Source organism: Gekko japonicus, unplaced genomic scaffold, assembly GCF_001447785.1.
Source record: "Gekko japonicus isolate JY-2015 unplaced genomic scaffold, Gekko_japonicus_V1.1 scaffold189, whole genome shotgun sequence".
NCBI lineage: Eukaryota > Metazoa > Chordata > Lepidosauria > Squamata > Gekkonidae > Gekko > Gekko japonicus.
In genome coordinates, this window is record NW_015163608.1 from 1419176 (window position 1) to 1443967 (window position 24792).

Here is a 24792-nt window from a genome sequence, read left to right on the forward strand (position 1 = left end):
AGAAGTTTGTATATGCTTGGTGCTAATGCTCTTTATCCCAAATACTTCACTCTTTGTAAAACTACAGAGCTCATAGATAATTGCTACTGATTGACACTAATTCCTAAGTCAGTATACTATTCTGGAAAGCAAGCATCAAAATCTCAAAGCACTTTGCTCAGTTAAATTTTTCCAAACACCACCAATTAGATGAAGCAAGCTTTCACTGCACTGATTTAAGTCAGACCAATTAAACCATTTTTAAATTGAGCAAAAAATGTAATGAGAACTTTACAAAACAAGTCCTAACTTTCTGATCCAAATAGTAGACAAATGAAAACTTTTTCTAGGAAGATATAATTGCCTAGTACTTCCAGAAATTGGTCACAAATTTTCTATCCTTTCTAACATCAGTTACATGCTGTTCATCTCAACTCTCAGTATAAAGTCAAAGACCCACGTTGCTTTATATACCAAGCTGTACCCAATGTTCAAAAGTTTTTGAATTTTTATCCTATCAACACACAAAAAGAGCAATATACGTGTTAACTGCTGAAATCATTCTCATTATATATTATTAATCATTACAATAGTTCTATAAAGTTAGATCACTGCCATAAGCCACACACTGGACTGAGGTCAAGTGGCAAACTATCACTGTTTGTCCTGGTGTAAGGTCACTAAGTATGCACAGCTGACCTAACTTCTTGGCTCAGAGCTCATGCTCTTTATCAGTATGCTACAGCAGCCTTTCCCCCCAGATATTTATTTTTTGATTCTTGGCAACCCCAAGAGATATGCAGCTGACCTGATAGAACATGATGGTGTCAGTCTTATCCCTGATTCTGTTACACAGGCCAGTTCTGCAAAACGATCCTCACTGGCACTCTTGCAGTCATCTTCTCCATCAATGATGGGCAGTTCCACCAATTTCTCCTCCGAATGCTTTTTAATCTCGAGATGGATTTCCTTAGGGGATGATGGGCATGGAGAAGCGGATTGGTTGGAGTGACTGGCAGAGTCCGAGTCCCCATCATCAGAGAATTTCTCTGACCACTGACTGACCAACTTCCTGAGCCCGTTAACATGTTCCATAACATTGTCTAGTTCTGTAAAAACATCGTCATCTCCCGTGTCTGGTGTATCCATTTTGTTAATATGGACAGGACTGCCAGGTACATTGTCATATATGCTCAGTCTGTTATCTATCAATGAATGAGAGCCCGGTGGTGTTTCGGAGCCTTGAGAACCCATGTGAACCCTATTTCTGTGGCACCCATGAAAACTCCCAGTTCTCCAGTTCACTGCAGTGTTGTCTAGCGGAGATAAAAGGCTGTAAGTCAGTGCTTTGGGGAATGTCCCAGGCTTATGGCCTTGTGGCACTTGAAACACTTTATTTTCATGCAAATATATCTCATTTTTCAAGTTATGCTCCGAGAGATCATTCCACACAGAAAGCTTGCTGGCATCAAAGCCCTCTGCATACATCCCTCCTCTGCTACTGTGCCTCCTGGCTTTGATAATAGGGCTTGGGGTGCTCACAGTACTGCTGTTTTCAGACTGGCTGCTGCTACTGCAGGTCTGTGGTGAGTAAGAGGAGGACTGCATCATCGGGATATTGGACATGTCACTGATATTCACACAGTTGAGGTTTCTCAGCTTTTCTTCAGTTAGTCCCTCTAATAGAATAGGCTCAGTGATCATAGGTTTGGCCTTTGAATTAGGCTCTCTCTTTAGACTGCTGCTTCTTATGCGCAGCTTCTCCATTTTCTTCAGGAAGCTCCTTCCCTTTTTGTTGGATGGTTTATCCAAAAGCTTGTCCTCACTGATTATATTCAAGGTTTCACAAGGAGACGAAGAGCAACTGAAGGTAGAGTCGGGAGATGCCAATTTATTTGAGGAACACATGGACGAACTCCTGCTAGTCTCCACCTCCTCAAAAGTCTTTGGGAAGCTGATTAGGTCACTATCACCACTGCTAGTACTGTGAACTGAAGACTCATCATTTCTCTCCCCACGGTCAGAAAAGGCTATATCCCCACTGCCAATGCTCTTAAGCCTCAAACTGTCAGCTACCGAAGCTCCAAAACCTTCTAAACTCTCAAGACGAGACCATCTCTGTGTACACTTCTCATAAGTCCACTTGTTACTTAGTGCACAAGGTTCATCCTCCTCAGATTCATCGCTCTTAAAGAAAAGAAAGATGTTTAAAACATTAAGTATGAATGATACGTCAATTATAATTAGTTTATGCCCCCCTACTTCCAGGAGCAGCCCTCCCCACCCTACGGCCTTGAAAAATCACAGCCACAGGAGTGGCGTTCCACGGAGGTGTGAAACGTCAGTGCCGGGAAACACTCTGTATGCATACACAAACATCCTCTTTGAAGCCCAACTACTGTACGCTAGTCCAATAGATTTTATCAAGATTTACCAATTTTTAAGGGATTTGGATATTTTTCAAAGCATTCACCCTAGTAGAATCAGCCTGATCAACCGCCCTGCAAACACCCTGCCTAGGAAATTGGCAGACAGGACATCCTGTATCCAAGAAGGACATCTGGCTTGTTCTAATTAAAAGTAGTCCTTTAAACCACTGTAAGCTGTATGCCAATTGTGCTTTTCATTAAGCTTCCTTTTAGTTTAAACCAATAAAATCAAAATGGATACTCTAGAATTACACTCAAGGTTGGTTCATCCATTATTTCAGTGGCATAGGGGCTGCACTTTCCCCCAAAGCAGTAGGGTAATGCAAGCAGCATTGGAGCGTGCAAGGAGAGCCCATGCTACATCTCCTCCTATGCAAAAATCAGCCCTCCAGAAACTGAGTTAATGCTAGTTTGGAGAGCATGATCTAGCGCTTTTCATATTACCCAGAAACAGATCTGTAAAGGCAGAGTAAGAATCAAGTCTGAAGGCATACAGAAGAATAAGGTGGCCAGTTTCTCAGCATAAACTTCAGCAAGTAAGGAATGCGATTTTTGAGTGCTCCCATTGTAACAAACTATCTTGTAAAAAGTTGGCAAATGGGGGGGGGGAGCTGTTCTAGCACAACCTATTTCCTGCTGTGCTGTTTTCTGGTTGGAGATAGCTTTTCCCATAGGGAACTGTTTTAAAATGTGATCCTTCACATGCAGTCTGAACTGATATAGTCCACTATACATCTCAGGATTCTGCCACCTTATGTTGTCCTGCATGCCTTTAATACTGGGACATGGTATGCAGATGATACACATGAAGCAGATGGCTCAACTCCCAGCTCCACCCAATTGCTCAAGGTATGGTAACAGAACTCTGGAGTACTAATCAATTCACAATAACTTTGTTTTTACTGACTGTTACAGGTGGATCCTTATGTTTTAGGACAGACATTGGCTTGTCCTGTTTTTGAATTTGAAGTAAAACACAGAGCTGGGCACAGTATCCAAGACTGGGGGCAGAGGAGAAAGAGAGAATGAGCATAAATATGTCACACCTTGATCATCCATCAGTGGGGGAATTAATGAATAATTTGCCCAAACTGACACCTCTTCCTTCCTCTTTGCACCTCACATCATTTACAAGTCATGCATGAATATCATAGGATCTTAAGGAAAAAGTTTATTGGTCAAAGCCTCCTTTGGCAGAAGCTATGAATGGACACTCCACTTTGATTGATCCAAAAAGGGACCCTGCCCTAATAACTCTAAGAAATATGGGTGCCAAAGAAGCCAGCTTTTATCTCTTTTTGCCAGGCCCAGACACCAGATGAGGGGAAGGCTGATCCATTTGACCAGGCATGGAGACATGGTGAATATTTTATTTAGTTAGCAAGAAAATAAATTTTACTTTTTTCCTGTACTCTGTAATTTCCCTCTTTAGATGTTTCCCTTTTTCTTTTTGCGCACACAGAAATAAACCTGTACAATGTGTACTTTGAGAGACTTGCTGGATTATCTCCCACACAGCCAGCTGCTTTTAGTTCACTCTACTCACTATGTAGTCCTGAGAAGGGCAGAGTCGGGGAAATCCTGCTCTTTAGTCACACAAGGGTGCAGCCCCACATTCAAAAAATACGGACTTTATTTCCCCCAGGTGGTGCCAGGGAACCTACCAAAGGCATCCAAGAGGGCTCCACATGTACAAAATAGCTAGCTGGAATCACAGAAACATAGAGCTCTAACACCAGATACAGTTACACTGACTACTCAAATAGCAATGAATTTCTTGATAGATCTTATTCTCATGAGCCAGTACCTTTGGTATTATAAAGCTTAGTTTTTTAAGAGCAGAAAAATTAGTTTAATTTGGACACATACCCGCTTCCTTTGCCGATTTATTTCCACTTTCATTGCTGCACACTTATTCAATGTATGTAAACGCCTAGAAGAGAGACAAACAAATTGACACCTTTAACTCAGAATGGTACTCAAAATATTTAGGCCACATATGAAATGATATTTTATAACCAAACACTCAAAATATTTAGGCCACATATGAAATGATATTTTATAACCAAACACTACCCCTCCTTCTGCATTCTTTTCTCATGGCCCACTGAGGGCTGTCAAAACCAGGTGTTCCTTCATAATGCACAAATTGTCAAGTCAGGATCAAAAACCTGGCAAAGCTCCTCAAATTTTGGTCAGAGGTATGGCTTGGGGTATTCACAAACTATTATGTTTACAAAAAATGCTACGTCATTATGTGTTTTTTAATAATGTTACAGGGAACAGCAACGTAGACAACACAAAATGGAATTTATTCATTCCACGTTAGGGTTACATCAAGTAGTCTTGATTGAGCTGTGTCATTTCCTAGGAAAGGTGACTGATTTTTCCATAACTGCTGATGTCTAGGCTTTCATTACCCACTGATGAACACCAGGCACTCCCCTGTCTTTCCATTTCTGTACAGGAACTGATTCAGAACATGGTTGCAAAAAACCTCTCAAACGATTTATAAATGAATACAAATGTTGCCAGTCCACACCCAACTCCCAAAGACACATTTCCCTTTTTATCTTCAGCAGCTACTGATAAAGTAACAAATGCCCACATAGCATTGGATACATATTGTCTTCAAGAGATTTCTTAAGGAACAATATTGTTGTGTAAATTGACTGCAATTAAGCAATTACAGTGGCACTCCCATGGGGTGGGTGTGAGTAGAGGGCATTGCATAATATTTGAGAGAGCTACACTTTTCTTATTAAAATACAGAGCACACCTATAGAAGTACAGCTGCTCTGGCAAAATGTCAAGGTATCTTTTGTGCCTGCAGCACCAAAGCAGTCTCCAGAAGAATGTCAATACCTACTTTTACAAATGGTGCTTCCATTACTTGTTGTATCTTGTACTTAAATTAGGCAGCCTATACATCTGACACCCTAGAAAGTTAAGTTGGTCAAGCGAACCTCTAACAAAGGTTCCCAAACTTATTTAGCCTACCACCAAAAGGCTGCTTTAGATAGGTTCTGGACTATTCTTCCTTTATGCTTCCACCACCCCCTTATTTGTATTTAGCACCCCCCCCAATTGCACCCAAGGCTCCAACCGCCCACCTGAATAGTTCCAGCACCCTCAGGGGGCAGTATTGCCCACTTTGGGAACCAGTGTAAGAAGTGATACAAAAATAAGCATGTTGATGAAGGTGGTGGTTTAGGTGAAAAAAATAAAAAGTTGGTTCATTGCCCAGTAAGGTTGCCAGGTACTACTTTTCTGCCAGCGGGGGGGGGGGGGGGCGTGTCGGCAGCACCCACATGTTACCAGAAGTGTGGTTATCCAGCCACACCCACCTTTTGCTTGTTATTCTGTTTACCTTGTTTGTTGTCAAAACCCAGGGCCTTTTTTGTAGCAGGAACTCCTTTGCATGTTAGGCCACACACCCCTAATGTAGCCAATCCTAATGAGTTTCTGCTGTTGGGTGTGGCCTATTATGCTAATGAGTTCCTGCTGGGCGTGGCCAACTCAGGATCCAGCCGGAACTCCGTTCCTGTGCGTTCCTGCCCAAAAATAGCCCTGGATGTAACCCAGAAGTGACGTCATCACCCCTCTGCCATCACATGGCAACACTCTAGTTCAGGGGTGTCAAACTCATTTGTTACGAGGGCTGGATCTGATATAAATGTCTTTGTCGGGCAAGGACATGTGTGCCATAAAACGTAATGCCAGGTACCGGAGATATAAACTATAAACTCCAAGTTGTTGTATTCTCACTGCAAGGCCCCACGGGCTGGGAGAGGGATGCAAAGGAAAACCCATAAGGGTGGACTGGGCAGATGTTCCCACGCTGCTTGACTGTTGCAGGAAAGGTTATTCCGCCATGCTGAAACCACAATTGGAGTGCTCCACCCACTCCCCCTGAGCAGTCTCCCCTCCCTTGCACTTGTTGCTTGCGGGCCGCATAAGAGCCCTGGATGGGCCGGTTGCGGCCCCCAGGCCTTATGTTTGACACCCCTGCTCTAGTTTTTGGGCAAAACTGTAGTTTGAGCCCAATTTCACCATACAGTTTTGCCCAAAGCGTCGGCAGCACGGTGACATCACTTCTGGGTAACATCATCACACTGCATTTCAGGGCATTTGCGGGTGGGGAAGAGCCCACAAAAGCAGGGGAGACCCCGCCTGGTTGGGGGGCTGGAAACCCTAAAGCCCAGTACTGAATGTGTTGCCTGCTTCATTCTTGAAGGCTCAGGATTGGCAACAACACTATTCTTCTTCTTTAAAAGCACATCAATTACTCTGCCAGGATTCCACAAAAAGCTAAAACAACATAAGCATTGACATTGCCCCATCCCTTCCAACTGAAAATCCCAACTGCACCCTTCTCAATGGTCCTCCAGAAACTGAAAGATGTCACAGTGTATCTGAAAGAAAGACAGGCTTGACTCAAGGATGATGCTCTCAGTGGACTTAACAAATTGCCTTCTCCCAGGGCCAACATTTACCTATCTAACATCTCTCTATATAATAATTGTGTTTTGGGGTGGCCCTTTGCAGCTCTCCCATTGGCTGTGCAATGCACTCCCTCAGCCACTGGCCTGTCAGCCGCCAGTCAAGAGCAATGCTCCCTGTAAGCTGTGGAGTCTTGTGAGCAAAAATTCTACTTTGTGAGCTACTGGCATTACAGTCGTGAGCGAGCTATTTGGCTACTCCATGAATTAGTTTGCTCTGGAGCCATCCTTCCTGAGCTAAGATAAAAAACTGTGCGCCGGAGGCTAAAAAACTGTGAGCTAACTCACACTAACTCAGCTTAGAGGGAACATTGCTCAAGAGTATTCACGTGCCATTGGCCGGGTCTGCTCCTCTTCCCTAGCCACTCCCCCTTCAGCCACTGTGTTCTGTCAGAATTACTCACAAACGGCTTTCTCTCTTGACGAAGACACTTCTCTTGCTTGCCTCCTGTGTGGGAGTAACTTTTCCCTCAGTGGCTGTTGGTAGGTGTAACAAAATGGCAGTTACCTGTGTTTGTAAGATGGCTACCATGTGGTTGTTTGTTTAAAAAGTTCCCCCATAAGGTTTAATTGAGCTGTAGTTCCAGAGAGGGACCTGAAGGCGTATCACTCACTGGGTTGAATGGGGCTTCCTCATCTGTTGGCCTACAGTTCCCAGCTGCCCCAAGGCCAAAAACTGTGGGAAAAGAGAGACTGTCCCAAGGGGTGGGGCGGCATCCCATCAATATAGGCTGCAGCCAATCCAGGTAAGAGGCAGTCTTCAACCCTGGGAGGTAGCAGAAATTCAGCCACTCCACAGTCAGCTGGACTGGGGAATGAATGGAAGTTTCCCTGCTGTCTTGGCCAAGGAGAGATCCTATCCTGAGCCCACAGAGGTAGAGAATATTGTGTTTAGGGGTAGCCCAGGGAAGAAAGGAAAAGCCAGACCCTTGGGTTGCCAACTTTCCAGGGATCCCCCAAAGATTGGGGATTTCATCTACAAATAGGGAGATTTGGCCAGAGGGATCTCACTGTCCCTCTAAAAAGGCAGTGACAATTCAGTGAGTGGCGGCTGCAAACTTAAGGAGTGAGATACACCCACAGGATGAGGGTGGGAGGCAAACAGCTGAGTTGTAAACTGGAGCCCATTTCGCTACAGTAGGCAACCAAGCTTGGTTCAGACAAAGGAAGGAAACCCTTTGCAGGCCTTTGTGAGGAACTCATTTGGGCCAGTCCTAACTAGGGTTGCCAGCTCCAGGTAGGGAGATTCCTGGAGATTTTCTTGTACAGTCTATGGAAAATAGGCTTTGGGGAGGGGAGAGAACTCAGCTGAACAGAATGCCATAAAGCCCACCTTCCAAAGCAGTTATTTTCTCCGAGGGGGGGGGAGAGAGATCTGTTGCCTGGAGTTCAGTTGTGATACCTGGTGATCTTCAGCCTCCACCTGGAGGTTGGCTACCTTAGGCGTAGCAGTCAGTGCTTCAGAGCAGGGTCTGCTAGATCCAGGTTCTTGCTGTAGAAGCTAAGAGGGTGATTTTGGACCAGACACAGACTTTCAACCTAACCTACCTCACAGGGTTGTTGTGCAGGTCAAAAGGGGGAGAGGATAATGATGTAAGCTGCTTTGGTCCCCATTGCAGAGAAAGACTACTTTTTGTCCTGGGAAACAATTGTTGCCAATCTCCAGGTGAGGGCTGGAGATCACTCAGAATTACAACTGCTCTCCAGATGGCAGCGATCACTTCCCCTGGAGGAAATGGTGGACTCTGTGGCAGTCAGGGCTTCAGACCATGAAAAATGGTGGACTCTGTGGCAGTCAGGGCTTCAGAGCACAGAAGAGGCTGCAGGGGTGTGTGGGGGGGGGGATGGAAAGCTGAAGAGGGAGGGGCAGATAATGGTACGTTGATGCTTGGCTGGGAAGGAGATATGGTTGCCAGCTCCAGGTTGGGAAATTCATAGAGATTTGAGGGGTTGAGCCTGGAGAGGGTGGGGTTTAAGGAGGGGTCGGACCTCAGACAAGTACAATGCCATAGAATCCACTTTCCAAACCAGCCATTTCCTCCTGGGTAACAACTGTTGCCAATCTCCAGGTGAGGGCTGGAGATCACTCAAAATTACAACTGCTCTTCAGGTAGCAGAGATCAGTTTCTCTGGAGAAAATGGTGGACTCTGTGTCATTATACCCTGCTGAGGTCACCACAGCACATTGACGTTGAGTGCCTAAGGCCTTGCCACTCTCCCAGAGCCTCTTTCTAGAGCTCGTTGTATTTATTTCCACAATGGGCCTTAGTTAATATATAAAGAAGGAACAGAAAGTAGGAGTCTGACAGCAAAAGGCATGCAGAGGGGACTGATGCAGAACTCCATCCAACACAATGACCTGTAATTCCAAAGACTTTAGATTTGGAAGAGGAAGAAGCAATTTCCACTAATTTCCACATCCCACTGCAGTCCTCTGAGCTCCTTCAAATTATGATCCTGGGGTTCAGGAACCCATTGGCAAAGGGGACAGAGTAGGAAGATCTGCAGTGAGGGGGGGAATTCAATGGAAATTGTCTGCAATTCTTAAGAAAACATAAGTGTCCTCAAAGCTTCAGAATGTGCTGCTGGATACAGGCACTTACTTCCTGCAGTCAGTTGTTCCAGCATTTTTTCTTGCGTATTGTCCCCAATACTGGGAATGGGCTGGGGACAAAAGTGGTTGGAGCAACAGACACGATTGGTAAAGCATGGCAGATTGAAGAATCAAGGTTCCTCTCCCAGGTACTCCTTTTAGTATTATAAAGCCAACACACCTCACCCAGATTATACATTAAATGGGCAGACATGTGAAAAGAACTATGACCACCATCAACACACAGGACAGCTCTCATTCTGTTGCAAGCACGAACACAGGCCCAGCTTCAGGAATGGGCACCTTCAGGCAGTCACTGCCATGCACCCAGCCCAATATGTATTAGTAAATGAGAGGCTTTGCCAGCCCCCTTCTTGAGCAGTGCCTCTGCTCTCCTTCCATATCTGAGGCACAGGTAGCAGCTAAGAGCAGTAGCAACCAGAAAAGGGGTAGAGGCCTTGCCACCACAGAAGGGAAAGGTGGGCACATACATAATTGCCACAGAAGGGACAGCATCCACTGCTGCCAAGCAGGTGCTCACTTGCTTCCCTGACAAAGTGAGCAGCAACTGCTGCTGTCCTACAACTGAAAGGGTTCAAGGAGGAGTCTCACACAGTGGTAGTGGGAGCCCACCCCACAAAGGCATTTTGCCAAAAGCCCACACAGGGACGTGGAGCCAAAGCAAATCACAGGTGATTCCTTGAAGGACTTCGGTGGTACCCATGCACGGGTGAAGAGAACTGAAGACTTACACTAGAAAAGGTATGTGGATATATATAGTTACATAGACTTACTATAATAACACTGAGGAAACTTGCTCCTTTAGAGAATTAAGCAGGTCCCATGCTTAGCCAACGTCCTATTGACTTAGTATTTTAATTAAAACCTCAGGCTTTACTTGATTCAAGGTAAATTCAGAACCAAGATTACCTGTACAGGGAGTCTACTGCATCTTGATCTAAAAATTCATGATCTTTCCTCACAGTTTTGATATCAATTGGGAACTGCATATCTGCAAAAAAGATTTCATAAATTATTTTCAAAAATGAAACAAATTTTCAATTGTCAAAGCTAGTTATTGCATTAGGTGGATCAACAAATGCCAGCTTCAGGTCAGCTAAATATTTGCAAATAAAACAACATAGGTGCTTACTAATGGAAATTATTAGGATGTATTAATGAATATGTTTTGAAATCAGTGCCTCTATCAATAAAACACAAACTGTTGATAAAAAACTCAACCTTATCTATACTTCCCAGTCTGATAAAAAGAAAGTGTAAAACAGGACTGGCGATGTGAAGCCCACCCATCCCCCAAATTGAAAAACACAGAGGGAAGGGGTTTTCTCTCCCCTCTCCCAGGACTTTTTATTAATTTTTTCAATAGAAAAATGGCACTGAGGGAAAGAACTATGATTATTTTATAGAATGAGTGAAATGTTTTTTAAACCACATAAAGCAAGATACAGTATTATATAATGACCAGCAGGAACCCACAAGGACTTGCAGGAGGACTGTCACTTCCCCTTCCCCCACTGTTTCTTCTTTCCCTTTCCTGAAAGCCCCATAGCTTCTCCCCTTTTCCTACTTGCTTCTCAACCCAGAGATCTCCTAGAATCACAATGGATCTCTCAACTACAGAGATCTGTTCTGCCTTAGGATTGCCAGCTCCAGGTTTGGAAATTCTGGAAGATTTGGGGGTGGAACTTTGTGAAGGGAAGGCTTCGGGAGGGAAGTGAATTTAGTGTGGTATAATGTCATACAGTCCACCCTCTAAAGCAGTCATTTTCTTCAGGGGAACTAATATCAGTCATCTGGAGAGCAGTTGTAATTCTGGGTAGTCTCCAGCCCCTACCTTGAGGCTGGCAACCCTAGTTCCCCTGGAGGAAATGGCTGCTTTGGAGGGTGGAGTCTATGACATTATATCCCCTCTGAAGTACCTCCCCTCCTCAAACCCCACCATCCCCAGGCTCCACCCCCCAATTTTCTAGGAATTTCCTAACCTGAAGTTGGCAACCCTATCCCCTTCTCACCCAACCTACCTTTACCTGCCACTCTGTCTTTAACTTTCATCCCCCCCACAGCCTCTACCTAGAAAAACTATGGCCCAGTTGTGTGGTGCCAGACACTGGGCCAAGACGAACTGCATGGTAGGGAATTCTCACAGACTTGTGAGAGGTGCCTTACTTTCCCCTATATCCCTCTCCCCACACTATTTCCTTTTTCCCTCCTGGCAACCCCCATATTCTCTCCCTTTTACCTTCCTCATTCTCTTCTCAGCCATTCACTAACCTAGCATTTATTTGCCTCCCATCTTCAGTTATATTTATTTATTTTACCCCACTTTCTCCACAGTGGAGACCAAAGCAGCTTACATTATTCTCTTCTCCTTTTTATCCATGCAACAACCCTATGAGGTATGTGGCTGGTCCAAAATCACCCACTGAGCTTCTGTAGCATATGGCGTTTCAAACATGGGTTTCCCAGACCCTACTCTGAAGCTCTAACCACTACACCACACTGGCTAGAGTCCTCCCTCAAAGGCCAAAATAGGCCTTGAAAGTGCCCTGCCTTTCACTAATAGAACTAAGCATGGAATCTGTGGTTGCCTAGCAACAGCCACTGAGGGAATTGGTTGGTTAAAGCTACAGGTGATCCTTTTATCATTTTCAGCTTTTGTAAACTCCCAATGTATTTTTTAAAAAGATTTCAGGTTTTTCTGCAAACCTGGGCCATTGTTCAGGTTTATAGAAAGCTCTGTCTTGCCTGTTCACAGCTACAGATACAGGATTTAAGTATCCAAAGATTTGGTCAATAGCTATTAGTTCCTGTGTAAACTGTAGACACACACATTTTCATTTTGTTTTAAGGTAAATAATTCTGGCAACAATTGTGACAAAAATTAATATGCTATAATGTATTCAATGATAATACATTATTAAAGAGTTCATTATTTTCTACTTAATATCAAAACATGCTTTTAGTTCTATCTGTCACAACTGTATTAGAGAGTCTCCATGCAAATAATATTGTTTCTTTGCTTACTACAGAAACTTTTCTATCTTCAAGTATTACTTTTCCTGCCCTCTCATATGGCAAAATTAACATACACATACTATGGTAGTATAAGGTACAGAAGTTTACAACTCTTTCTCAAGTAATGGGTATGCTTGCAATTTTTCAGCTCATTCACTCGCACACTAACTGCCTCAATACACTTCTGCTTCTCCCTCCTGCCTCTTCCTTCCTTCTTCCTTCTCTAGCTCAGCTAAGCTCTTCAGCCTGACTCTAAAGCTGTGTTGCAATGGTCAGACAGTTGGACTAGGATTTGGGAAACCCAGGTTCGAACCCCCACTCTGCCATGGAAGCTTGCTGAGTGACCTTGGGCCAGTCACGCACTGTCAGACAAACCCTCCTCAAGTAGTAGTTTCGAAGATAAAATGGGAGACAGGAGAATGATGTAGGCTGCTTTGGGGTCCTCACTGGGGAGAAAGGCAGGGTAATAATGAAATAAATAAATAATTATCTTGTCTGCTTTCCACATTGGTTTCTCCTTCTCTATAAACAACTTCTATCAACTTAAATTTCTTCCTGCCCTTCACTCCAGTCATGCCTCTCCACACTCCTTGCACTTATCTGTCCTTAAAGTACAAGATTACTACCTCCATTTCACAACTTCAGCAGTCCCTCCACTGATGCCATTAACACTGACCTCTCTCCTTAAATTGAATATAAAAGCCTGATAACTCCTCACTGTTCACTATTTAACTGGTCCTGCATATCTGCCCTTTCCTCCAGTCTTCTTTCTTTGTGTTTGTTACCTGGCTTGGGCACAAGCCTGAGGGCAGGGTCTGTGTCTTTTTTCTTGTAAGACAAGGATCTATCCTTTTTGAGCTTTCCAGAAATCTGGGACTAGAAGAAGCTATTTCTGGCACCAGGAAAACTAACACAGTGCCACACCACTCCCAAGCAACATTTAACAGGGAACAGAGACCTAAAGCCCAGCGCTTCCTCTTCCCTATTCAGAAACCCAGTTTTTTTTTTCCTGTGTGTGTGTGTGTGTTAAATGCCATCAAGTCACTTCTGATTTATAGTGACCCTATGAATACATGACCTTCAGATCATCCAATTATAGGGCTGCCAAGTGTGGGCGGCGGGCGTGGAAACCCCTGCTTTGGAGGCCCGATTTCCGTCGCGGCGGAATCGGGCCCCGGGGGGACCCCGCCCCCGGCGTGCGCGTCACTAGGAAGTGACATGGGCATGCTGGGAGCGGGGCCACGTGCTGGCAGCGCGCGCGCATCCGGAGCCAGCTCCCGGAGCCGGAGAAGCCTCCCCCACCGGTGAGTTTGCCAGACTTGGCAACCCTATCCAATTATTAACAGCCTTGCTCAGATCTTGCAAACTGAGGGCCATCTCCTGTTGAGTCTTCCACTTTTCCTGCTGCTTTCAACTTTTCCAATGAGTTTATAGAAAGCTCTGTCTTGCCTGTTCACAGCTACAGATACAGGATTTAAGTATCCAAAGATTTGGTCAATAGCTATTAGTTCCTGTGTAAACTGTAGACACACACATATGACCCACTCAGCAGATGCCACAGTGATCTCTACAAAGGGCAGTTCACCTGGGCAATACAGGCAGGAGAGGCCAAAGTGTTTAGACTTCCACCAGCCAAATGACTGGCGGAACAGCTACATTTTACAGGCCCTGCAGAGTTGCATTAAATCCCACAGGGCCCTGATCTCCAGTGGGAGCATGTTCCACCAAGCCAGAGCCAGGGCAGCCAATACCCTGGCCAAGGCCAAGCAGGGATCTTTCGGGCCAAGGACTACCAGCAGTCATTGTTCGGAAGATCACAAGGCTCTACGGGGCACATAGGGGAAGAGGCAGTCCCACAGATTTGTCAGTCCCAGCCTGCATAAGGCTTTAAAGGTTAGTACCATAACCTTGAACCGGAGCCGGTACTCAATTAGCAGCCAGTGCAATTGGCGTAATACTGGCTGAATGCACACCTACACAGATGTTGCAGTCAGCAGGTGTGCTGCCACATTTTGCATCAGCTGCAGTTTCCAGGTCAGATTCAAGGGCAGCCCCATGTAGGACGTGTTACAGTAATCTAACCTGGAAGTGACCATCTCATGGATCACTATAGCTAAGTCCCCAGAGGAGAGATAGGGAACCAACTGCCCGAGCAGCCGAAGACAGTAAAAGGCCAATCTGACAGCTGAGTCAACCTGGGCCTCCATGGAAAGTGAGGCACCCAGGACCACCCCCAGGCTCTTCACCCTCAGCACCAGTGACAATGGCACCTCAGTTGGGAGCCTGATTCCCAATCCCACCCCCTCTCCATGGCTCAGGTACAGGACTTCCATTTTAATTGGATTTAATCTCAGCTGACTCTTTTTTAGCCACCCAGACACAGCCCCCAATGCCCCATCCAGGATTTCTGGGGCGGAGTCCACCATCAGATAGAGCTGCGTGTCATCAGTGTACTGGTGACAGCCCAGCCCAAACCCCCGGACCAGCTGGGAGAGGGGGCATCTGCTAGAGGATCGCCACCTGTGACACACAAAGGGGTTCACATTCCATAAGGATTTCTTTGTTGTATTTGTTACAAAACTTATTTTTGAATACTTTTTGTTATGTATGTCACAAGACCATTGTGTCTTTTAGTTGGGGTTGTTTGGACAGCTTCATCCCCTGTAGTTTCGGGGTGTGGCTAAAGTGGGAATAGTTTCCTGATACTCATGTTTGTGTTCTGAGACAATAAACTAGCTATGCTTATGGCCTGCTGACCCTCATTCTTACCACTACCAGACATAACAGTTTTCAATTCTTATATATCAAGAATGCCATGGACATAACAGTACCTTCAAACATTTGAGCATACTGAGGGAAACCAGCAGCCTTCAGCCACTCACAGGCTTCCTTGGCCTCAATTTCTGGGGGAGGAAAAATGCAAACCCCTTAAGTTTGATCTTGAACACTCAGCAAGAAAACAAACGATATTAAGTCATATTAAATAGCTCCAAACACATCTTTTCATTACCTGTTGTCTCTAGGGAAAGGACATCATGATTTTTTAAATCTTGTTACATTTCTTTTCAAACACTGTAAGTATCCTATCATAGACAGATGCATTTGGAATGGAATTGCCTGCATATTGGTGGCAAAAATATGATAGTCTCACCTATGCTATACATTTCTAAGCTTTTTAATTCTGGAACATCTTTTTATATATCAGAATAAGTAATCTCAAAACACAGAGAAATCATTTTCAGATGTACTATCTGAAAGAGACATGGTGAGAACAAAGCTAAGAAATACTTGTTGCTCTATAATGCTCAATTCATTGCTCTCTAGAGTATTTTAATAAAACTTTCAGGAAGCAGTGATTCTCCATTATTCAACACCGATTATTTTAGCAGTCTATTATCTGTAATACCTGACTATTTTGTTCAGTTAAACAGATGTTACTCATTTTTTTGTCAATTAATAAAAATCCAATGGTCAATGCTATAACATTCCCACAGGAAAAAGCAAGAAAGCATAACTTCCAAAGAACATTTACCAGATGCCTTAAAAATGTAAACATTTTAATATACATTTGATCGAAAGAGCATAGGCCAGCAGCCTCCAAAGCAAGCAAGTATTGAAAATTACTGTGACCTTTCTGAAGAAGAAATTCAGATTGTATAATTCACGTTATGACCATTGCAGGAGCTGAACTGCCAAGGCTTTGTTTTAAAAAACATTTATATTGCATTAAATAAAAACGACATGCAAGATAGACATGTATTTCTATAGATACACCTCCATTAGCAGATTCCTTCCCAAGTCAGTAAAAGTTTCCATTTGTCTCCAGTATTCCTAATGGTCTTTTTTTATATGTTACCCATAAAAATGTGTATTTCTAATGACCAATAGGTTTAACAACCATTCCACTAATGAAAAGAAAGTAATTTTCTTCTAGCACGGACTCCAAAATATTTTGGCAGCAAACAGCAATCTAAAAGAAGTTAAAAATAGTTACACAGTACCCACCCTATAGTATATAGGTACAAGGCAAATATAGGATCTGTTGTAAAGTAAAACAATGTAACTTATCCAACTTGTTATTTTATTGTTAAAGCAAGAAGGAAAATGTTTTTGTTGAATATGGTAATAATATGTATGTATTGTTGTTTTAAAATTTAAAATTTAATTGAAAAAAAAACATACTCTGCTACAATACCCTGTTTTTCAGCCTGTTATCAACCTTTAAAAGTTGAGGATATGTGTAATCACATCAAAATTAAACTGGATCCCAAATAAATCTTGCCCATTAATATATCCACCCCCACCCACTCTGAGATGTCTTCTCTAGTAGTTCAGGCTCACATGTATAACAATCTCTTATATTACGTAAACCTAATGAAAAAAATAGTACAGCACTGCTAAGAAGACATTCTTCTAAACAAACTACTTAATAGCTGTCCCAGAATTATTGAAATCCTTCATTTCATGTGATCAAAACCTTGCCTCAGAAAATATCTAACATGGAAAAATTGAACTCACAGAGACATTTGAATTTTTACACCAGGAAATACAAGCCCACATTCTAACACCAGTTCTGTAAAGTAGGTATTTAACACTACTTTCACATGCCCATATGAATCTGACCTCCCTAAAATCAACCAGAAGTGGGATTATAATATAAAACTTTGACAATATTTTCATTTTAACTGCAATAATTCTCACTATCCAAATCTCCAGTGTAGTTCCTGAAAATTTAAAGTTAAAGTTAACAGTTTTAGATATATGGCAAAACATATCCCTAGACATTTAACTGGCTTTGGAGCACAATGGACTACTGTTTGAACCATGATCTGGTGATTAACATCTGCAAGGACCTCAATGGTTAATATTTCAGTGTTTTTGAAATATTTTTTTCCTTATTTCCTATCCTGAAGTTAAACTATACCAGTCTAAGATTAGGAAAAGATGGCAAAATGACTATATGTTTTTCTAATGATAAATGTGATGTCATCAGCATGTGAAAACAACTTAGCTCTATCTTCCTTGTGTTTTACTGCATAAAGCCTTTCTGGTGGCAAATGCCCATAACATGCATTTCATCACCCCAAAAGGTGGCACTAATGCTAAAATCTAGTATTGAAGCCTCAATGCTGCTGTTGAAGAAATTGTAAGGTGGACAGGTCGACCCAGTCCAGCATCCTGTCCCACACAATGCTCAACTAGTTTTTCTGGAGGGCCAACACCAGAGCAGAGAGGCTGAGGCCTCCCAGCACTGGCATTCAGAGATTTACTGTCTCCTTTTAGTTTACCATGGTTAGTAGCCATTGATAGAACTATCCTCCATGAATGTCTAATCCTCCATGAATGTCCATCACCACATCCTATGAGAGTGAAGACCACATTTTAATCACTTGAGGTATAAAGAAGTATTTCCTTTTTGTTCATCCTTAATCTAATGCTCATCAGCTTCATTAGATGCCACTGAGTTTGAATATTTGGGGGAAATGACAAAAAGTTCTCTCTGTCCACTTTCTCTGCCCCAGGCATACTTTTGCAAATCTCTATCATGTCCCCCCTTGTTATCTCTTTTCTAAACTGAAAAGCTGCCGATTTTTCAGCCTCTCCACACAGGAAACGTGCTCCAACCCCTTAACAATCTTAGAATCATAGAACGTTAGAGTTGGAAGGAACCTTGCAGGACATCTAGTCCAACCCCCTGCACTCTGCAGGAGCATAGCCGAAAGATAGCTCTACATACCTACAACATACCCAAAAGATGGCCGTCCAGCCTCCGCTTGAAAACGTCCAGCAAAGGAGCATCCACCACCTCCCGAGACAGTCTGTTCCACTGCTCAACCACTCTTACAGTTAGGAAGCTTCTCCTGATATTTAGCCGGTAACAACTCCCTTGTAATTTCCACCCATTAGATCTAGTCTTGCAATCCAGAGCAAGAGAGAATAGATCTGCTCCATCTTCTACACGACAGCCCTTCAAAAACCTGAAGACTGCAATCCTGTTCCCTCTAAGCCTTCTCTTTCCCAGGCTAAACATACCCAACTCTTTCAGCCTTTCCTCATAAGACTTTGATTCCAACCCTCTCACCATCCTGGTTGCCCTCTTCTGGACACACTCGAGTTTGTCAACATCCTCCTAAAATGTGGTGCCGAAAACTGGACACAGGTACTCCAGGTGAGGCCTCACCATAGCAGAATAGAGTGGAATTACCACCTCCCTTGATCTGGACACAATACTTCTGTTAATGCATCCTAAGATTGCCTTAGCTTTCTTCGCAGTCACATCACACTGCAGACTCATGTTTAGCTTGTGATCAACCAGAACACCCAAATCCCTTTCACATGTGCTGCTGTCAAGCCTGATTGTCTTCTGTACTTTTTCCAGTCCTGCAATATCCATTTTGAGATACAGTGACCGAAACTGCACGCACTGTTCCAAACGAGGCTGCACCATAAATCTATACTGGGCCATCATAATATTGGCTGTTCTGTTTTCAATCAATCAATCCCTTTCACCAGTTTGGTGTAAGACCCAGTCTGATGTAGTGGTTAAGTACGCGGACTCTAATATGGGAGAACTAGGTTTGATTCCCCACTCCTCCATTTGCAGCTGCTGGATGACCTTGGGCAAACCATAGTTCTTCTGTCAGAGCTGTTCTTGAAAAAGAGCAGTTTCTGTCAGAGCTCTCTCAGCCCCACCTACCTCATAGGGTGTCTGTTGTGGGGAGGGGAAGGGAAAGGAGTTTGTAAGCTGCTCTGAGACTGAGTCTTATTGCCAAATGCTATTTTGAAACTTATTTTACAGAAGACATGTTTTCTTAAGCAGAAGACAAAAATAAAAAAGGAAGATTCTTGCATAGTCTATTTTCAGACTGGCTTTCCTTTCTAAATATCTGAAGAAGTAAGCTCACAAAAAATTCAATTGCTGTTAGGCTTTAAAGTGGCACTGGATTTTTATTTTTCAAAATCTACTCCAACACCATGTTCTTTTTTAATTTCCCCTTTGAGTTGGGTTGAACAAGATTTGCTTTAAAAAAATAGATGACAGCTCCTTATGCTTTACAGATTACTGGCATATGGTGTGAGGTTCCAAAACCAGCTCCAAGATTACCCCCCCCCATTTGCATGCAAAAACAGATTTCCTGGCTTTCTAAACATCTGAATAGTTGAAAAGTTTTCACTTCCTGCAAAACTGCTGACCTCATTACTCTGTCCAAGATTAAACTTCAGCAAGTTCAAAATGAATTGTTCTCCCTTACAAAACAGTAATTTCTAGTTCTGAGAAGCATCATAAAACTTGGCAAATTTTGCTTTTTGAGAATGTTAAACAGAGATCATAAAGAATAAAAACTTGAGAATGATGCTACCAGGTCAGATCAACCTGTACTAAGAATATAGGAGTGTTCTTTCTATTCTTTTCAGCATCACGGAAGATACCAAATCTGCGCTCACCTTCAGTGAAATTTGCAGACAAAAATAAAACTTGTGATTAAAAAAAATTAAACTACATGCAATAAAGGATTATATTCACACCTGCTTCCATCCCACTGATTGCAAATAGCCATTCATTTGGATGTGTTATTATAAATACTGTCAGAAAACCACTAAACAAAGAAATAGCTAGGAGTGGCATTCCAGATTGTATTGCTTTAAAACAATTTATTTTTAAAAGATTATATCCTGCCACTTCTTTGGTTGGATCTTGCTGAGGATTTCCATGGGGAAAAAAAATGGGGGAAAAGATGAATTATTTTCACCAATCCTTCCTACCACTGCAGACTTCAAGATCAGCATTTTGAAGTGAGATTCGCTCACTCCACTGATATATTTCTGTCAGTAGATATATTCCACAGGATCCAAGAAGTGCTCACAAGGTGGCTTACAACCAGTTCCTTAGAATATCTCATACCAAAAACACAGAGTTAAAGAATGAACAAATCCATACATTTCTAAAATAACCACAATACTCAGAGCACAAATGCCCTCTGAACAAGAACTGTCTTGCACCATGTTTGAAAAAATAACTAATGAGAACACCGTTTGAACTCCTCAAGAAACCCATTCCAGAGCATGGGGGCTATTAACAGAAAACACCCTAACCTAGCTAGGAGGTTTGCACCTGTCAAGCAGAGGGTATAAACAAAAGAGAGGACCTAAGCAAATAATTGATAGTTATCTCCAGAAGTTATATGTTCAAGGCTACCCAATAGAGCTGAAAGGAACCACACAAATACACACCAAATATTACATGGGCAACATATGTGTCTGGGATAGGGGCATGATTCTACTTGCATCTGATTCATTAAAGTTCAGTAAAGTTCATTACTTGGTGCTAGAACCATACATTACTGTTATTAAACCAAGACATCAGTTTTATCAGCTGCACAGAAACACATTTTGACATCTTCACTCTCAGTATCTCCGTGCTAATAACCATAAGGTTTCTTCCCTCCACCCTTGATATATTAATTTTACTATGGGAGCAAAACAAAAAATGTTAAACACCATAAAACAAAATTACTCAGTGCTGCTTGCTCTATTTAAACACAGAAAGGCAAGCTGTCCCAGAAGTAAAGCCAAGGCTTTTGCCATCAGCTCCTCCTGTTCTTGGCATCGACCCTATTGTTCTTCCCTAATGCCCTCCATCTGCTCCTGAACCAGAGACAACATGCATGGGATCTGCTTGGCAGCTGCAGCAACCAGATGCCAAACTTAGGAATGCATGTCTCCTATAGGACCAGAGTTTCTCATCAGCAACTGCACTGACAGATGCTTTATGCAGCCTCCTGCTGTATGGTTCATTGTTGGCTCTGGCTGCAGCTGGGCAGTTGATACAAAAGCCAACACAAGGTCATGTTGCAGAGCTAAGCTATTAATCTTTCATGTACATCTGTTATCTGTTCCTTACTACAGTCAAATTCATATAGCCTATTAGACACTCATGTATATGCTCACTACCCAGCTTTCCTTGCCTCCATGCAGCCCTGTTACCTAAAATGGCTACTTAGCAATAACAGTGGGCCATCTAAACAGACACACAAACAAAGAGACCAGACCCTACCTCTAATCAAGATGCCAAATTTGTCCCCATATAGATTCAGGAATTACTGTAACATCAGATATACCATACTGAACTCACCTTGCAATGCAATACATGCCACTATATACACTCTTCTGCTCTCTACACAGAACAAATATGTCAACGTCCAAGCAGGGGGGGGGCACACAAATCTGACATTAAAAAAACCCTAGTTAACTAATTTTTCAATCACCTTTCCCAAAGCCACTATTCTCCCAAAAGAAGAAGAGGAGATTGGATTTATACCACATGGAGTCTCAGAGCTGCTTACAAACTCCTTTCCCCTCCCCACAACAGACACCCTGTGAGGTAGGTGGGGCTGAGAGAGCTCTTTCAAGAACTGCCCTTTCAAGGACAGCTCTTGTCAGAACTACGGCTTGCCCAAGGTCATCCAGCAACTGCAAGTGGAGGGGCGGGGAATCGAACCTAGTTCTCCAGATTAGAGTCCACACACTTAACCAAAGAACATTCAGCACAAAACTGATGAATTACAATTCATCAAGAAGTTGATATCTTCTCTTCAACCCATCAAGAACCTGAAGATACAAAACTAGGGGAAATGGGTGTTATCACTGACTACTGCTACTTACTGCTGGTCTCTCTGCTTTTCTTCATTACTTTGAATTTTCTGTTCTTACATGTGAAAGATTTTTTTGACCTTGCTATTTACAGCTTTTTCTTTTCAAACCCTTATTTTGTGGGTCTCACTTTGAAGAAAGAGTTGGATAGAGCCATTGCGTGATAAAATTGTGTATCTGCCTAATGAGGACACATTACACACATTTCACAAAGTTCACAAAAACTAGAATTAGTTAGCCATGACACTCCTCATTTTTTTGTGTAGCAGCTACTTCTCTACAAGAGTAAAAAAGTGAAAATATAACTTCATGTCATTTCCATGGACTCCCCCCCCCCAACTGTCTGGATTGCAAAACATGAACTTTTTTTAAGGAAACAGTACACGCTCACACCCCCCCAAGTTAAGCTGGACTCCTTACACAAGGCTGTACCACTGAGCTAAATTCTTTTGTTGAGTTAAAACTGTTTAAAAAACACGTTAATGCCAGACCTTTTTTTTTTTAAGGAAACAGTACACGCTCCTATAGTCAAAAGCTTGCCTTCAAGAATAACTACCAACAAATGCCCAGTTCACAAATAAGTCAACAAAGTTGAATGGAATGCAAAATATTCTTGGACGATGCAGCTATAAGAGAAAAACAGATCTCAACAGCAGCTTTTCATGTAAACCGTTTCTACACGTACTGAAATGAAAATTCCCCCGGGGACCAATTTATGACCAAATGCATAACCATGAGCACAAGGCTATCCACTCGCCAACCATTAGCATAAGGCAGAAAGCGACTCCCGGACGATGATCGTCAAGGTCCTCAACCTGGGCACTGCTCTCTCTCTGCACACCTCCTTGGTTCAAAAAGGAGCCACAGGATCACATACAGTTGCTTCTACCCTCCTATCACTTGGTAACACCCCCCCCCCCGGTCATGTTTTCAGAGTTACACCCAAGGGTATCCCTTGCCCGGTCATTTATGCACAAATCCCAACGCCTTGAGTCACCCGCAACGAGCTCAAAGCCATTCACGACACTCACGTGTGAGGATCATCTTGGCTCGGCGCTCCGTTAACCGTGGTGACTGCGGACGCCCCGGTTTCACTCTCCAGCCAGCCTTTTCTCCATTCCCACGGGATGAGAAACTCGGCGGCTCACCAATCCTCAAGTCGGGGTAAAATCCTGGGGTTTTGGGGGGTGTTGTTGTTTACAGTAGCGGCAGTGCAAGCGGCGCCTCCAACCGGAGCATGTGGCGCCAAGCACGCTTTCCCAACCCTGGGAGTGCAGGCATCTGCCGACCCAGGGCTCGCGCCAACCTAATAAGCAGTACTCGCGCGCGCCCTCCTAGCTGAGAGAATGAAGCGCCGGGTTCCCTTAGCTCCACCCACGCCGGCTGCCAGTTCTGGGTTGACTGCATCAGCTGTGCGTCGGGTTCCCAGGCACTGGACGACCTTTCATATCCAGAAAAAAAGGAGCGGGTAGGAACAGCAAACGAGACACACCGCACCATTATATTCAGAATGTCTTCAAATTGGAGTCACCATTGGACTGCACTGCCCCTCTTCTAGATATAATTGGTGGGCACTAGGCAGATAATTTAAAATATTACCTGCGCCATTCCGTTGGAGCATTAATACGCAGTTGAGGGGAGAAAACGAGCTGAGTTTTATTTCCTGTTAAAAGCAAACACGGCTTTGGAACTGTTGTGTACCGAGCCTCAGCTTGGAGTCACAGAATGATAGACTGCTAGGATCCTGGGACAAACCTATGGCCCAGGAGGACCTCTGTAAATAACCTATCACCGGTAGTGGGTGTGTGTGGGGTGGGGTGTTGGGTGCAAATTTAAGCAGGGCTCTGGTCCTGGTAGTTTGTCTTCCAGTTGAGCTGTTATCACAATAAAGCATGAGCTGATCACGAACGCATGTGGAACCCAGTATATATTTCAGGAACCAAATCCCTTTACTCTTTCATTTTTCAGAAATAATGTTCCTTATCCCAACGGGCCACTAGCTTGTTTCACTATTGAAATTCGTAGAGATCTCCCCACCACTTTTCATAAAGTACACCCCAACTAGTTGCAATCCAAGCGGTTGCTTTGGAATAGCTATTTTTAAGTTTGGCCACAAAGCAGCGGACAATGCAGGAGTTTATATCCCAGCATTCATCCCCTGCAAAGGATTCAGGAGGACAGAGCCTGATGGTGGCAGGTCACGAAATGGTGCAGCAAAAGCCCTGGGCGATGTTCCTTTTCATACAAGATGGAGCAGCAGCTGCAACATTGCTGCCCTGTGTATACCTAACATAGAGCCACAGCGAAACCTGGCTGTCCCAGAGGTGTACCCGTATTATCAGAAATGTGTGCTGTGTTTACACTTACATTTTTAGGTAAGGTAAGGTAACCACCCACCCTCTGGTTGCCAGCAACCTATCCCCCTTTCTCCCAATTTGTGGGAACAACATCCTATCCTGTTTATACTGCCCTTCCTCTGAAGAACTTGGGATGATACAATGTGGCTCTCCCCACCTCCATTTTATCACCACAACCCTGGGAGGAAGTTAACTGACAGGTGATGGCTTGGCTTGTAGGGTTGCCAGCTGCGGGTTGGAAAATA

At 43.4% G+C, this 24792-nt stretch overlaps 1 protein-coding gene across 1 annotated transcript in view; it reads right to left on the reverse strand.

The window, feature by feature from the left end:
- Window positions 1-23456, reverse strand: part of LOC107107080 (rho GTPase-activating protein 7-like) — a 46205-nt gene extending 22749 nt beyond the window's left edge. The window contains exons 1-5 of the mRNA XM_015407310.1: window positions 23222-23456; window positions 15371-15442; window positions 10434-10515; window positions 4278-4341; window positions 788-2166 (exon numbers count right to left, since the gene is read on the reverse strand). Coding sequence (XP_015262796.1) covers window positions 788-2166; window positions 4278-4341; window positions 10434-10515; window positions 15371-15442; window positions 23222-23234 — 1610 coding nt within the window. The 5' untranslated portion in view covers window positions 23235-23456. The remainder of the gene's footprint in view (window positions 1-787; window positions 2167-4277; window positions 4342-10433; window positions 10516-15370; window positions 15443-23221) is intronic.
- Between the last annotated feature and the right edge of the window lie 1336 nt (window positions 23457-24792).